This window comes from Rhodnius prolixus, unplaced genomic scaffold (genome assembly GCF_049639745.1).
Source record: "Rhodnius prolixus isolate KJV_2025 unplaced genomic scaffold, Rpr scaffold_8, whole genome shotgun sequence".
In the NCBI taxonomy this organism is placed as follows: Eukaryota; Metazoa; Arthropoda; class Insecta; order Hemiptera; family Reduviidae; genus Rhodnius; species Rhodnius prolixus.
Window position 1 is genome coordinate 19,369,169 of NW_027411593.1, and position 17,092 is coordinate 19,386,260.

General features: G+C 31.6%; 1 protein-coding gene across 3 annotated transcripts in view; it reads left to right on the forward strand.

The window, feature by feature from the left end:
- Window positions 1-1,065: 1,065 nt before the first annotated feature.
- ash1 (histone-lysine N-methyltransferase ash1) overlaps window positions 1,066-17,092 on the forward strand; it is a 246,850-nt gene continuing 230,823 nt past the window's right edge. For all 3 annotated transcript variants that reach the window (XM_074121973.1, XM_074121975.1, XM_074121974.1), the window contains exons 1-7: window positions 1,066-1,344; window positions 2,006-2,107; window positions 2,177-2,325; window positions 2,418-2,534; window positions 2,618-2,743; window positions 2,822-2,962; window positions 3,894-4,361. In XM_074121973.1, the coding sequence (XP_073978074.1) occupies window positions 2,206-2,325; window positions 2,418-2,534; window positions 2,618-2,743; window positions 2,822-2,962; window positions 3,894-4,361 (972 nt within the window). In that variant the 5' untranslated portion in view covers window positions 1,066-1,344; window positions 2,006-2,107; window positions 2,177-2,205. The remainder of the gene's footprint in view (window positions 1,345-2,005; window positions 2,108-2,176; window positions 2,326-2,417; window positions 2,535-2,617; window positions 2,744-2,821; window positions 2,963-3,893; window positions 4,362-17,092) is intronic.

A 17,092-nucleotide genomic window follows, 5' to 3' on the forward strand; every position in this document is an offset into this window, starting at 1 on the left:
CAATCTTGATTGGTAGAGACATCTAGTGAGCATTTTTGACAACATATAAGAAGGAAGGGCAATTGTTGCAACTGGTATGTCCTGACATCTGGTGGCATTTTCAGTAATCATTTAAACATTAATTAATTTTTGGGCGACTTCTCATTTTTTTGTGTTTTTCAGGAAAATGACTCAACGATTACGATTTTTCAATTTCGCTTTTGTTTATTTAATTTTTTTAATTTACCCTCTAATGTGTTTCATGCAATGTTCAGCTTCACCAAATAATTTTCAGGTGTCAAATAAAAATTGCTAAAATAACAAATTTGAAGAAAGTCTGTCAACCGATAGTGCATCATTCAAGGCAGGTTTCTGATTTTATAGAAAAACAGCTTAAAAATATCTATTACTCCTGTAACCATTGGTATAAACACTTTTCAGGAGGGGGGGGGAATCATAGAGTTTTGGGGGTAAATATCGGATATAATGGGAACAACTTAGATTTGGTGGAACTGAAAGGTAGTCGTTAATTACTAATATAATTTTTTTGTCTCAAAGACTTATTCGTAATAGGCCCTCCCATTACTTAGATTAAATAACTAAATACTATCAATTCAACCAATTCAAGTAGACAATTTTTTAATTAGCTTTGAATTAACTGTAGAGAGAGAGGAAGGAGAATAATCAAAAGATACATGGTTTATCATAAGTTGTTATATTTAACATTTTTGGGAACTAATACAGGGTTGATTCATTTCTTTGTACAGAAAATTATGTTAACGAATTGAAGTTGATGTTTTATTATAGTTAGTATTATTACTATTAAATAAGTAACGTAATTTTTTTTTAAATTTTGGTTTCATTCTTTTTTTAGCGAAGAAAGGAGTTAAGGAGTTAATGAGGCTACGTTCTAGAAAATTTGTACGAGAGATGAATCTTGGGGAAAAAATTAGTTGAGATTTGGTGAAAAGATGGACAATTGCTAGTTCAAGATTTATGGTTGTTAAAAGTTCTTGTTCACTTCCATAAATTAGAGCACAGTTGAATAAGGGGTTGGGTAAAGCGGGAAATCAGGAACACCTGCTTAGTAGTTCGTGTGATCTCCACCATGTGGTGATGCCGCTGTCGTTTTGCCGTGGAATACTCTGCTCTTTATTTACATCAAGAATAAATTGATTTTGTCTAAGATTTCAGTCATTGAAGTGATTATGTTTTCAGTAGTAATAAAACATTTTAATAAGTGATTGTAATTTTGTGCCTCAAATGAGAAATGTTTCGGTCCTACACTTATCTTATAATCTTGCCGTTAATGAACAGCCATTTTGTTTAGGTTGATTTTGTTTATGGCGATAGAAAGAGACCCAGGTAACCAAAGTACATAAAATTTTGACTGCAATTAACAACCAATTACACATTTAATTATGTTCATTAAGTTTTCTTTTTTATCGATTAATTCACAGTAATAATGTTGCTACTATAAGTATAAGAAAGTAGTGGATTTGTGTTGTTTTTAAAACATAAATATGCTCTATTTTGGGGTTTTTATGGACTTTTTTTCTAATTGGGTAATCTCATTTCACATTAGTTTTTGTAGTTTTGAACCATTGAGAGTATTTTAATAATTAATGAAGAATGACTACCTTTACTTTTTTGATAATGTCTTTACTCTCATTGGGTTACTATACTCGTAAAATTGGAGCAATTTAATATCTTAAGTCATATTTGTATACTTAAGTTAAATGTTTACTTCGAGTACATCTTGATCTAATAGTAAGAGTGTAACTGTTTGCTTCAAGAAGTAAATAATGATGTTTTCTTCAAAACATGTGCGTGTATTATTGATAGAGCATCTGCAACTTATTTTGATCTCAAGAATAGTAGACTGTATTATATTATTGAGTGTTTTAGTGTAACCCACAACAAATCATTAATGTGACTTTTGTTGTAGCTTACATTTTATCTTGTAATTTTAGAATTTTTAGGATCTCAAGTATTTTTTCAACTTCTTACGATTGATGTGTTGTAGGGACTTTTAAGAAGAATAGAGGATCATGTTCTTGCTTTGTAAATATGTACTATTATTACATGAGACACTTATTTCTTGTTTGGAAATTTGAAGAACACAAAGGTAGTATATATCTTCATCTTACATTTCATCGAAATTTAGGAGGTGGTTTTATTTCTGGAATCATTTCAGGGATCAGGTGTGATGATTTCTAGTATTGCATGGAGTATTACATCATGCCTCAGGTAGACAAAAGCGCGTCTACATATTCTCCTCCAGTACAATATGCTCCTACAATTGCACCCTCAACACCTACACTTGCTAGGCCTGAAATCAACAAGGTAGAGTGAAAATGAGCTTATTCTTTCAGTCTAATTATGTATTTGATTTTCATAATTTATTCTAATTTCAATCTTTTCTTGTTTCTTCTTAGTATGGTGTTTCAAGTGACATTCTTACAAGTTGTGATTGGAGTGCCGTTATCCATCGCCCTGCAGAAGATTCGGAACCCGAAGATCTACCCTCAACGGTAGACATGGACGCAATAAAGGTAATTTTATGAAATATCGTTCGATTCGTAACAATCACTTTGAAGAAATTTTCAAATCATCATAATTTGACGGTGCTTTTCAGGAACCAGCTACGCCTTTGCCTCCAATGACTCCTTGTCCGCTTCCTCCGGAGAATGAATCTGATTCTGATGATGAAAGTTCTGATAGTGATGGTGAGAGTTCATCAGAATCCAATTCAGACAGTCACGTAAGTTTCTTTTAGAATTTGAATATTGCTAGTTTTATAGTGTTATAATGTAATAAAATTTAATTAATTGGTTTTCAGGAGGGATCAGGATCTTCAAGAAGTTGGAGTGAAAGTGAAAGCTCTGAGAGTACAGAGAAACGTCAAGCAAGTTCTTCTAGCTCTTCAAGATCACATAGCCCTCAAACTACTTTTAGCATTAGGGAGACGAATTTTGATCAGGTAGGTTTAGTCGGTTTTCAGGCAACAAATAAATAACCTTTCCTAAGCATTGCTCTATTTCATAACGCCACTTCATCTTTCAATTCTCATTATTTTTGTTTATATAATGAAAAAGAAATTAATGTTTTGAATCAGCAATTTACTTCGTTTTATAGTTATGTTGCATTCTTTATTTCACCAGTAATTATATGCTAAATTATATTCTTCTGAAATGAAACTGTCTTAAAGATCTTTGATTTTAATTTAGTTATACATTTCGTTCAATTTAGTTAGCTAGAACGTAACATAATTTTAACAATTCAAAAGGAATTTTTTTTTTTTTGTTTGTCATTTAATAAACAGCAATAGAGAATATGCTGATAACTAATTATAAGCACCTGACTGAAGCATTATGAAAGAGGTTCAAAAGATATGGGGAAATCTTTTGTGCTTCATCAAGAAATAAGAAGGAACATAAGGTTTCACTGAGTTTACTTGTTGCTTCATTGTGGAGTGCTTCATATTAATTGTTATTAAGGAATTCCCAAACGCAAGGGACTTAAGCCTAAATGGAAAATTATTATTTCCTGGATGCATATAATTCTTTTCAAGACTGCTTATAACTTATCTCAAATACATTTAAGAGGAAGCGATGTAGAATTCACTCTGAAGCAGCTGTGTAAACGAATTTAAATTAGAATCTTTCGGAAAACTAGTATGTGTTTCAATGTAGTTCACACATGTGTTAAAAAAGAGATCACATCTGGTGATTATGAATTTGGTGTTTCTTTTTTTGTGTTAAATAGAAGTCGAAAGATTTTCACACCAATGCAAGATTGTGAATGTGACAAATGAAATTTTACGCTTATGTTTTAGGATAATTATTCTATTCCTCCATCCTTAGTATCATTCTACGATTCAATGATGTTATAATTTGTTGTCTTGCTTTTAGGGTGGTCTAAAACTGAAAATATCTGCAACAAAATCGAAATCAAAATCATGTAGCCAATCAAGTAGTTCATCAGATCCATACGATTCTACTTCATCTTCTGAAAGCGAAGAGGGCAGTGGTAAGAAAAAGAAAAAAGACACTCGTAACAGTGATACAATAGCAAATAACGTTACTGCTGAACCAAAAGTAATTCCTAATAAAGAAGAAGAAAAACTTCCTCGTAGAAGTGCAAGATCAGCTGCAAATGCGGCTAAAGCAGCTGCTGCAGCAGCAAATGTTTCCAGTTCTGGTTCTGAAGTTAAGAAAACCGAAGAAGTGAAAAATACGGGCCGTATTGTAAATAAAAGAAATAAAATGAACACTACCGTAACATCCACAACATCGAATAACAGACGACCAAGCAGATCTCCAGTGAAAAAACCGGTTAAGATGCTGGTTAAAGGAACTAGAAGATCGCCTAGAATACAGGTAAGTGCAATTTTATGGTGATTCTTGGGTGAAACGTATTTTGAATCTTGTATTATCTGTACTAAGGAATACTTCGGATAGCTTTTACTTGATACCAGATTTCTTTTTTTAATTAGTTGTTCTTATTTGAAAGGTATCTATTTTTATTGTTAAGGCATATTAACAGCTGAGATCACTGGCATCCATCTTTTTTAGATCTTGTCGGTCTCCAGAAAGAGTATTCTCGTTTTTGAGCTGAATTCTTAACTGGTTATTTATTTTTTTTTGTAATATTGTACATTTTAGAGAATACGAATCATTGATTAAACAAATCTCGCATAATGTTAAGGTACTTAAACGGGTCTGGAATCGAATCTTATGGAAAAAGATATCAGATATCACTCCTTCAATTACAAACTTCTAAATACTTCGACGATTAACATGATGGGACACAATCAATGACCAAATATCATTCGTGATTGACAAAAAATAATTACAAACGATCTCCCGTCCTTTGGAATTCATTTATTTCTTTCGTCGATCATATCACGAGTGTCTCGCTCAACTTCTCAGTTTGCTTCACGATTTTTTTAGAAGGTGGAGATCTGTATTTGGCTGTGCTATTTAATTGTGGTCTACGAAGACGTTATGGCGTTTCCAGCAGAAGCATCTAAAGTACGGCTAACCTTGTCGCTATTCTATTCGCTAACCGCTGACCTGTAGATAGTATTGCAGTAGTTAAGAAAGAAACCTATACATAATTAATATTTATTTATTTATTTCTTTCCTCCTCCATGAAAAAATACAAATTTCATCAGAGATAGAAATAAATTTTTAGTGAAATATTAAGTCAACATGACACGTAAAAATTTTTAGGACAATTTTTTCAAAGTTTTGCACTTTTGATTGTTTCCAAAGTTACAGAAGACTTTGTTTAAGTTTCGTTAATAGTTTTACACTGTTAAATAGCAAACAAGGAATAAAAATCGAATCCTTACTTGATGTTTCTTATTTGTTTCTTCAGTACTACTGTTCGAGCAAGAACCAATATGCAAATTCTAATCAATGCTCAAAAATTCCGTAGTAAAAAATATTTTTTTAAATTCTCAGCTGAATTATGTAGCCGTTAATTCAAGTAATTGGCTTATTTAAATAATACTGATGTTGAATAAATAGATGGTTAGTGCATCAATGCTTGAAAGTATATCTAAACATTTTATCACACACAACATGTTCGGGTTTCTTCATTCTGCTTGTTGGATTTTATCCATCTAAAGAGATTGTTAGATCAGATTTATGTTGAAGATTCTACTATTTCCACACTATAACGAGTTTTTGTTGTACCGAACACTGACTGAATGAGAGAGGTTACCTGAGTTTTCTGCCCTAGTCAATCATCTAATGTGGTATGCGAAAGAGATTGAGTGGAAGTCAAATTCTCTGCACAAACTTGATGTAATAATTTCTCTTGTGGTTGAAAATCCGAAAAAATGCATTTTCCTTAAATTTTGTACCAAACACGCTACTTTTTTTTTTATGTGTACGTCCCAAAAACCTGTATAATCATTCATTATTATAAGCTAGAAATATTTTTAATTTCCTTCGGCCTTCAACGTTGCAGTCGGTCCAGTATCCTCTCCTCTACTTCATTCTACGTAGGATTCAGCATTGATATTTTACTTTTTTTCATTTTCTTTAACATTTAATTATTCAAAACTATCTTCAGTCTCACCTATTCATTCATTTCCAACAGACCCAAAGGATGCTGCAGGGTCATTCCATGTCAAATCAACACAAAAAAAGACCATTTTTGACCTCACCATCTCGGATTTTCTTGAAATTTGGCACATGTGTACTATTGGTATAGACTTGGAAAAATATGAAATTTTACTGTGATAAGTCAACTGGTTTATGAGTTACAGGGCTGTAAAGTTGCCAAAAATGGGCTGAAAAACAGGGAACCCTGTGTTTTTGAATTACTGTAGAAGCTTTCCTAATTGAGCTACAGACTTGGGATTAGTGTCATTTTATAGCATATATAATGCCCTTTCCTGTGATATGCGACACCATATGGGTTAGGATAAATAAAGTTTGTTAAATTTAAATTTAAAATTTGAATTTTAAATTTTTTAAAAAGTACATATTTTAAAATTTTAAAATTAATTCTATAAATAGCTAGTAGTGTTATGAATCACTGGGCAAAATATTAATTTGGGACGACAATGGCTTCATTGTTAAAAAAATTTAAGACTAAAGCTCCTTTTCATGGAAAATATATTTTAATAAAATTAAAGTAATAAATAAATTGAAAATAGTAATAATGAATCAATGAATCATAATTAATATTTATTAAGATTTAAAATATTGATTTTGAAATCATTTTTAGAATTAATAATTATGATTACAGTAATTAATCATATTAGTTATAATATATTATTTTAATGAAATTATGCAGTTAATCAAATTATACAAAAATAATTCAATTCAATATCTTTGTTCAAGAACAGTCTTCTTTGGCTGAGATAACAGCCTCTTTAAGTTGGTTTAAGTCGGCAAAGGGCCTTGTGATGGCGTAGGGGGTTCGGTAAAGAGACTGGCAGCTCGTGCCAGTTTGCAACGACCCTATGGAAATCAAATCCAAACTTCACTACAACTTTTTGAGTGGGCAGTAGAAAACATCACCAACATAGACTTTGCATATTCAACCCAGGAAAATTATGTTGAATCTGAGTGTTTTTTAAAAAATCGGTTTGCTCAAGCATTGGCTATTAAAGGAACACAGCAATACCATGCTTTCATTCCCAGAAGTAAATCCAAAATATTGGTTAAAAACTTTTCTATGAACTCAGAAGCTTGCGAAATGGAAGTTTCAAAATTCCCTGATAATCTAAAATTAGCCGCCATATCAGGTTGTATATCAGTGTAGTCTATAAAGAAACTGGTGGCTTGGCTTAGATATGTTTTAGAGAAAAATGAAGAACTTGATGAAGTAAAAGTAACTTTTCTTCATCCAGCTGGACCCTCTAAATCATCTCGCATCCAAGAAATGCCGATATTCTTTGGGTCTCAGTAGTGGATGTTTTGATAAAAATTGATCCTGTGACTCTGACTGGAAGAACTTACATATGTCCTACTAGAAAGTGATGCATGACAAACAAATGACGCCTTTTCAAGCTTAAAATATTAAAGAGATCCTATTACTTAACAGTATGTTTTACTTTGGACTGATTAGTGGAATTATTATTAGCATTATTGTATTAACATGAATTCAGAGTTGAATTAATCGGATTGGAGCTTTAGTCTTAAATTTTTTTAACAATGAAGCCATTGTCGTCCCAAATTAATATTTTGCCCAGTGATTCATAACACTACTAGCTATTCATGGAATTAATTTTAAAATTTTAAAATATGTACTTTTTAAAAAATTTAAAATTTAAATTTTAAATTTAAATTTAACAAACATTATTTATCCTAACCCATATGGTGTCGCATATCACAGGAAAGGGCATTATATATGCTATAAAATGACACCAATCCCAAGTCTGTAGCTCAATTAGGAAAGCATCTACAGTAATTCAAAAACACGGGGTTCCCTGTTTTTCAGCCCATTTTTGGCAACTTTACAGCCCTGTAACTCATAAACCAGTTGACATATCACAGTAAAATTTCATATTTTTCCAAGTCTATACCAATAGTACACATGTGCCAAATTTCAAGAAAATCCGAGATGGTGAGGTTCAGACCCCGTGTTGATTTGACATGGAATGACCCTGCAGCCTTCTCCATTGGAGAATGTCTATGCAAACTTCTCCTCCGCCAGAAGAGATAGCTCTGTTTTGACTGTTAACAGCCAATACAATCTTTTCTCCAGTAGGTCATTTACTAGAGCTAGATCTCTTCTTTCACTACTTTTTGCTTTTTCGTCAAGAAATAAGAAAGAGACAAATATTCCTTTCTGAACTTTTGCTTGACAAAGATGTCGTACTCTCTACATCATTTAACTACATGACATCTTCTTTATTGTACACATCTTCAATTCTTTCTCCGGTAATGTTATACATAAGTCTGGCATTGATGAGATTAACTTGTTATCATCGAATACATGAGTTAGGAGTTCGGAGCTTTTTATGGTTCCACAATCGCAGTACCTCGAGACTCAATACTGAAGGATTTTTTTCTCATCTATCTTTCCTATCTTAATGAACCTACCTCTTACTTGTTCATCTATGTTAATCTAAAGTTTAAAATGAAAAAAATTAGTAAAATCAACTTTGAATAATATTTTGTATCATAAATACAAAAATTATAGTCATAGAATGTTGGTATTTCATAAAAAAGATGTTCTTTCATAAACTATTTTTAAATAAGCTTCTTGCTGCAGATATGTTCGATATCTCGATCTTTATCTTGTTTAGCGATTCAAGTAGAACTCACTCACTTGACGCAAACGATTTGAACTCAACTAATGTTACTGAATGCTCAAGAGATTGCTTGACTAACGATCAAAAATGACTGTTTAGAACAAGGAAACCTGTAATTAGGTTATTTGTCTGTTACAAATTTAGTTAATTTACAATATTTGGAACTAAATGAAACTGCAAGTGAACATTAAAAGAGTGAATAGATTCCATCGAAAGTGTTATTCTCGTTTATTGTAAAGTACTAAACATGTGTACTGTTATAAAAGAAGGTTAAAATGTGTTGCTACAATCGATTTTTAAGAAAATTGCTCAATTGAAAGTGCCATGGATTGTTCAATTTTGCGTTAATATCTCCTTGGCTTTTCTATAAACTCCAAATTTATAATCATATTATGATTTATAATTGTTTAAGGAAAAAAAATCGATTTAAAGCAGTTTTCAGGAATGGTTATAGGCCCGGTAAGGTTACATGTACTGTTTTAAATGGGAAATGATACAAAAATTTTGGAGTTTGAAGATAATTTGTGAGTTTATGACCTTGAAAATAGTAATAAGAGAAAGTCTTTGTGAGTTTTCACACCATATTTCCCCCCTCCACCCTTGTTCCAGAATTGAAGAATCCAAAATGTTCACCTACCAAACCATATGTTCATACAGTTCTAACGAGACAAATATGGAAGGCCCCCCCCCCTCCACTACATATTACATACCAATGCAAGCATGATGACCTTGATCGCAGTGTGCAATAATCTAACGTACATTACAATAGATTTCTAAGTTCCCCCCATGGTAGTGTTAGCCCGGGTTCGCTATTATAAGGAGGGTCTCACAGAATTATTTACAACCCTATTTAAGAGTACACTGATTGCACCACTACAAGTAGGGCGCTCCTGGCCCTTCTTGGTGTGTTGCTCAGAAGGGAGTCCCCTTTTTTATTCTCTGCCATTCGTATAAATTTCTTATGTTATTTTCTCACACTTCAGAGGAAGAATATTCCATTTATAAATAAATTTGGAAAAAAATAATCAAATAATTATTTTATTATGATTATAGTTTTCTTTCTGAGCTTTTCCTTCTGTTTCCTAATAACGATAATAATAATAATATAAACAAATAATATAAAAGCCTAGAACATATGAAATTACTTTTTAACATTCCATAATACACTAATAACAATTTTGAAACGAAATAAATCGTTCATTATGTTTAACATCGATAGTTAATGTTAGCAACTATCGATCGTTATGTTTTATATCTTGATTGATTTTCATAGTTCTTTTTTTCACTTACGTTATAGGATTATATTCCTGCAGCTAGGAATTTGTAATTTAATGCATTTAAACATTAAAACTTCACTTATTAAATTAAAAAAAAAATGCTAAAATATTAAATCTTGACCATTTTTTTTTTTTTTTTTTTTTGCAAAATAGATTTCTATTTTACAAATATAGACAATACAAACAAATTTGTAAACAAACCATAATTTATACATATTTGAAAACACTCGAAGTTTTGTTTTGTTTGACAACAAACAAAAAAGTCTACTTTAATTGGTGATCACGTAATATAATATTCTAGTTATTCTTTTGACGCCTACATCTTGGGCTTACATAGTTTCTGTTGAATTTGTTTATTTATGTGTGGGTGTTTGTATGTTCATTTTGTTTAGTGTGGTAGATTTTTAGAAAGTAAATCTTTATAGTATCTTATTCACTGATTTCTAGCCTTTTATCTGACAGATCAAACTTTTCATTTATTAAGTTTTTGAAAGTTACTACTTTTTAAGAGGAAGTTCTTCATTGTGGTCAAATTTTCGATATTGTTTTTTAAAAATAAATAAATAAAAAAATGTTGTAACGAATATGTACTTTCTTGTATTTTATGTACATCTACCTGGCAACAATATAAATGAAATATATACAGGGTGAACCAGTACGTAATGTCCATAGGCCTACTGTGTGTAGTACATCTAAAGTGGAGTTCAATGACGTATTGGCCAACTTCATATTTTCCACTGTTCTTGAGTGACGTCACTTTAATTTTTTTTTTTTTCTAAAATCATTACTTTTTTCCAATAAAAATGTTATTACTCAGAAAGTTTTAGTCCGAATTCGATTCTGATGACACGGTTAGAAAGACAGATAAATTTTCTAAAAACTGACACCATTTCGAAGCATAAGTTATTCTCCAAACAGCCTCAATCTTCCTCCTGGATACTGGAAAAATAAAAGTAATCGAAATTTTTAAGAAAACTCATTAGGCCCTTACGTGATCATTATCCGACCTAGGTGCTGGCACTTTTCTATAAAAGTTTCCTTGTCTAATGGGCTTTCAAGCGGTATATCATTTTCCAGGATTCCTTTTATCTTCGTATGAGAAATTACGTTTGTTTTACAAGAAAACGTGTTCACGAGCACTCAACAGTGTTAGTTATCAAGTTGTTTAATTCATTGAAAACTCTTTTAGACGGGCCAGTGGTCAATTTTTAAAGTAGATTGTCTTAAAATAAGGAAGTCTAACGTTACAAATTGTGCTTTAAACATTTACTTCTGATCTCTCTGAAATTTTTTGAGAAAATGTTAGGAAACATTTTAAACAAGTACTTAAACAAAAATTCATATAGTTTGTATTTACTCCAAATTACAATTTCACTCATAACTGCACTGTTGAAAAAGACAAGAATGTGAATAAGCCTTAACAACTCTTTGAACCCACTAGCAGATAATCCTTATATCGGAATCTGGAATTAACCAATACAACTAGGTATCTTATAAATAAACTTCCCTAATCTGTTGGACTTGGTTTTTCAAAATTTTCTATTGTATCCTACTTGAAATTAAGCAAATTAACCTTCGATTATAAAAATAGTACTCGTTTACGTTTTAAGTTATTTTAATAGAATGAATTATTATTTTATATAAAGCATCATGATAGCCGAGCAGTTAGAGACGAGGCCTAAGATGATGTTATGTTGTTGGTAATGGGTTCGATTCCCCAATCTACGCCTCTTAGATTTTATTTAATCTGTTAAATATTATACATTTGTGCGAGAAATTATTCATTATAAGAAAGCAGTATGCCTTCTTAATATCAGAGATGATGCATTTTCGTTATCACGTTTACAAATGTTAAAGTAAATAAATATATTATCACAAAAAAAAACGCTTAAAATTAACAAACAATTTAATAGTATTGTAATACTAATTAGATCAAATCAACCGGTACAAAAGAATATACAAAATTAAAAAAAATGGAAAAAAGTTTATATCACTATATGAAATTTTTGTAAGTACGTGGATAATTTTAATTGAATGACTCTTCGCCTACTGTATGACTCGAGTAGATAAGTCTTCATGATTACATATACTTTGCTCATGGAAGCGTGAAGGACCTTTAACTAATAAGTTTCTTTTCTGTAATTATCTAAATAAAAATTGTTGAACCCACTAAACTCGTTGTTTTTTTTTTGTTTTTACCAGCGATAATATCTTAATAATTTCTTTACTTAAAAGAAAATTATAAACATTAATTCAGAAAGGAATGCTAATTTATAACGACTCAACAGCTAAACTTGATGTTCATTTTCATAAAATTAATTAAAATGATTAATAAAACTTTGTTTAACTCGCCTTAATACTTGGCTAACTAAAACTTTGCTGTAGTCTGTATTCACTGAAATAATTAGTGATAATTGAATTCTTTTCGTAATTTTTGATTTCTCTCATTTATTTAATTAGTTTAATTAAAAATAAAATTATGAGGGTCATTCAATAATTAAGCTGTATATCCTAAATGGTTTATTAAATCAATAATAAATTATTAGTTTATTTTTACTGTTTATTATTGTATTGTTTATTATATTTTTATTATTATTATTTATTTTTACTGTTTATTATTGTATTGTTTATTATATTTTTATTATTATTATTTATTTTTACTGTTTATTATTGTATTGTTTATTATATTTTTATTATTATTATTTATTTTTACTGTTTATTATTGTAATGTTTATTATATTATCTATTATTACTGTTTATTTTTCCATGTAATCCTCACCATATGCACTTGTCGCATCTACTTATTCCCCTTGATCTCGAAGCCAGATTTGTAATTATTTCTTTACTTCTTCGTTCCCGTTGAACTTGATACCATGCAAAATTTCTTTCATCACACTTTGCTAATAGTTTTCAGGATCAGTTGTAGTTCTTGTACAAGAAACCATGCTTTACCTCTGACATTCCGGGACATTTCCATCTGACCACGGGTACACTCAGAGCGGTGTTCGTCGCTTACGTTTATTTATTTTTTTTTCTTGCAGCCACTATCAAACTTTTTCCGCCCGATTCCAGCAACTATTGCCGTTCATCCGAGAGTACATTTCTAACGGTTGTACTCTTCCGGAAAGTAAACAAAAAAAATCCGAATCACAGAATGCTGTTTTTTTTTTCTTCGAGCGGACACATCATCTGTTACTTAATGGTTATGTTCGCGTAAATATTAATTGCACAGCTAACTGGAAACTCTTTACAAGGTTGCCAACTAACACTTAACAAAAGTTTAAGTTCCCAGTATTAAGCTCTTTACCTTCGCTAAATATTTTTATCTGTTTTATTTATTAAATGACCCTCTTACTAAATGTTATAATAATTACAAATCTTGATTGCAATGCCAAGTAATTTATTCAAAATTCGCCCTTTATTTTAAGGAATATTTGATAATTTTTATCTTTTGTAGAAATTGTGGGTAAATTATCAAAGTTAGGTGTTTTTTAAACATTACGCTTTTTCGTGTGGTCCTATTGGACAGTTTTAATAAAATTCTTTAAATTTTTTATTATTATTCAAACTGTTTAAAGCCAACTTTTACTATACATTAGTAAATAAAGTGTTTAATCAGATGTTCACCTGTGATTATCAATTTATGATTGGCATTATTATAATGATTGCATACACACACTTACAGAACACAATTCAAATGTAGTAAAGAGAAGGTCTTAATGTTTTCAATCCCCCCCTTTATTATGAAAGTGAGTTTGCGTGTTGTTAGCTAATTGTTGTTGCTTAGTGTTTCGAGATGGTAATGCTGAGCCCAAATGATTAACGTGTGTACTAAAAAAAAAAAAGTCATTGTAGTAGATCTGTGTGGATTTGTTAGCAAATGAACGTGGTTGTGCGTGACACCAGGCCGGCGCCTTGTCAAAACAATAAATAATATCCACTATATATAATTTTTTTTTTCTTTTTTTTAAGGCTTATATATAATCCTCGCCAAACGTTTTTTTTATACCTTGTTCCCCTTTATATTCGGAGGTGTTTTTGTTAGGCGCTTAAAAAGGTGAGTTTTTTTTTTTTTAGTGTCAGTGGCGGGGGTTGCGCTTTAAAATCGCGGCGGCTAACGGTCGCTCGTCAGCGGTACTTACCGGTTTTTATGTATAAAACATGGAAATAAATAAATGTATCGATCCTAAAGCCAGATATGATGGATGGAGGTCATGCTATTGCTAGTCTAGGAGACTTTATTTGCATATGACGTGTACAGGGTGAACAAAATAGGAACGGTTGTATCCTGTAATCTACTGCCGCCTATTTACTACTCACACACACTAGAGATAGCGTAGAGGGGGAGACCATGTGGTGTATTTAAGTTCATTTCTCGGCCCTGTGTAGGTATTTTTATGAACAATGACTGTTTTACAACTTATCTACATTTTTTTTTATCTATTTTTCCCTATGTTGTTATTTTATACTTAAAGCTAAATTACTAAAGTTAAAAACTGTTTAATTTGGTACTTTTCTGTACTTAATTACCTATTTATCTTTTATTTATATTTGTAACAAATTTTGTACAGGCCAACTCTGGCCCAGTAAAAGGTTACAACCGGCCTGTTGCATATTTTATAATAATTAAAAATAACGATTGCACTTACATTGTAAAAATTGAAGTTTTTTAATTAAAAATTGGGGTAATATTGTGAATTTAAACTGTGAAGTAGAGAAATCTTACCTGCAGCTTGAATTAATTTAACTCCAATCTAATATCTCAAACAATTATTTCTGAATGTTCCAAAATTGAGAGAGCCGAAATGCAGTTTTTCAAATTTAATATCTCATGTTCTGAGAATTCGTTGCAATGTTTGCATCTTCATATATTTGTGAGCAGCTTTTTTTCTCAATAATGAAACTTAGAAAAAGCTATGTTCAGAAATAGATTGCAGAATGAACCACCTCAGTTCAGTCTTAAGAATAACTACGTCCCCCAATTTGAACCAAATTATAGCGGAACTATTATCAAAAAACTCGCAGCTTCATACATCGCTTTAGTTTAATTTTGGTTTTATAAAAATGACTTTACTCACCTACCTACTTTGTGTTTTTTTTTTTTTTAATAAAAAAATTATTAAGGCCAATCAAAATTTTTCCTTCTAGTTTTTGGCCCGCTCCTAAAAAAAGTTAGCATATCACCGTGTTAGACTTAAAATACAAAACGTGCGAAACTGCTTTACAGACTATTTGGACGACGCTCCAAATTGCCGATAGAACTCAAACGCTTATAATATACAGTACTATTCTCAAACCTATGTGGACTTATAGACTAGAGCTCTGGGTTTCAGCCAAACCTACAAACATACGGACAGTACAAACATTTCAATCAAAATTACTCCGACAGATAGCTCCTTTCTACGGTGACTAACCTTACTCTTCACAATGACCTCAACATCCCATTCGTACACCAATTAGCCAAGACTAAGTACCAAAAGTTCCATACTGCTCTCTCTAATTGCTCTAATCCTCTCGTACAGAAGCCTCCTCTCCGACAGAATCGCAGTACTATGCTGCTCTCTCCTCTACTTGCTCTAATCGTCTTGTACAGTCTCTCAACTCTTCTGACATCCCTAACAATCCTCCTCGCTGACAGAATCGCCAGTACTATACTTCTCTCTCTACTTGCTCTAATCCTTTTGTACTGTCTCTCGCCTCCTCTGTCATCCCTGGTGACGTTTATTTGAAAAACAAATAGGAAAAATTCGATTGAGGTCTCTTCTGAGTGCAGGCTTCCCTCTACGTGCCATTGTTTTTTGAAAAATCACTTATTTTTTGTTTGCTTTTCATAGTGAATATATATTATTTACAGCTTTAAATTATAAATATTTTTGCTGTACAAATTGGCATTTATTTGAGTAATCTAGAAAAGGTTGGTCTAGGCTTAAGAACGTATTGCAAGAACATTCAAAGAACAACTAAAGAAATAATCGTTTACATCGAACGAACACATCAATTCAGTTCTTGCTCTTTTGATCTAGCAGCAGTTCTCGTTTGGTATGAACGTTAGCTTATGTTGTGGAAGTAGAGAGATGGGCGTTTTGGGTTGAATAACTGCGTTTTTGGATTTCAATTTGTTTAGACATCTTGTCATTTCGAGGTGAGATTGCGCTCAATGGTGGCACCAATATTTCATTTATTTAGAGATACTGGTGTAAAAAGCCAAGCGTGTTTAAAGAAGAAGATATAGGGCGGATAGTTCTTTGGTTTTAAAACTAAAGCTTGCAACGAGCTGTAATAATGTAGCATGCCCCCAATACATTGCATCCTCTTGGTACAGTAGGAAAGGTTTAGGGTATATACCCCCAGACAATACAGCGATCATCTGGTAAGTGGAAGGACTTGACAAGTAGTAGTAGAAGTAGTTCGACTGGTACCCTCTTCAGTGCTGACTGACGGTCGACATACGGTCACCGGTACTACGGCTCATTTACTTAAACGTGGGTACCCATTCTTCACGTTAGACAATGTGTTTTTGAATGCGTGCATAATATACTAAAAAAAAACAAAAAAACTGAGTGCATTATTTATTTATTTCAGTGCACAACTTCTTAGTAGAACGTCTTGTGTGGATTGTAAACTTCTTTTTTTGGTTATATTTTTTACATTGTGCGAATAATTTCTAGGTTTCATTTTTCATTCTCATTTTAATACTAGTGACAATTTTTGAAACACCTTAATTTGGAGCAATAGCCTCCAAATTATTCTACCAAAATATATGAAAGGAAAAAATTACTTTTATTTAAAAACGTTTTTAGTCTTGGGGCAATAAATAATGGTAGCGCTATTGGTAGTCACGTGTATCTACCTGCCAGTTGTGACGCAAATCACCTGAATAATTCATTATTAGTAAGTAATATAATAATTAGATCTCAGATAAATGCAGTGTTCACTCATCAGTAAATATTTATTTATAAACTCTTACCAGCCTTATGGATACTAGAAGATATCTCGTCTAAATGTTATATAAATTAAATTACAGAAAATTACGCAATACGTATATTTCATCTAA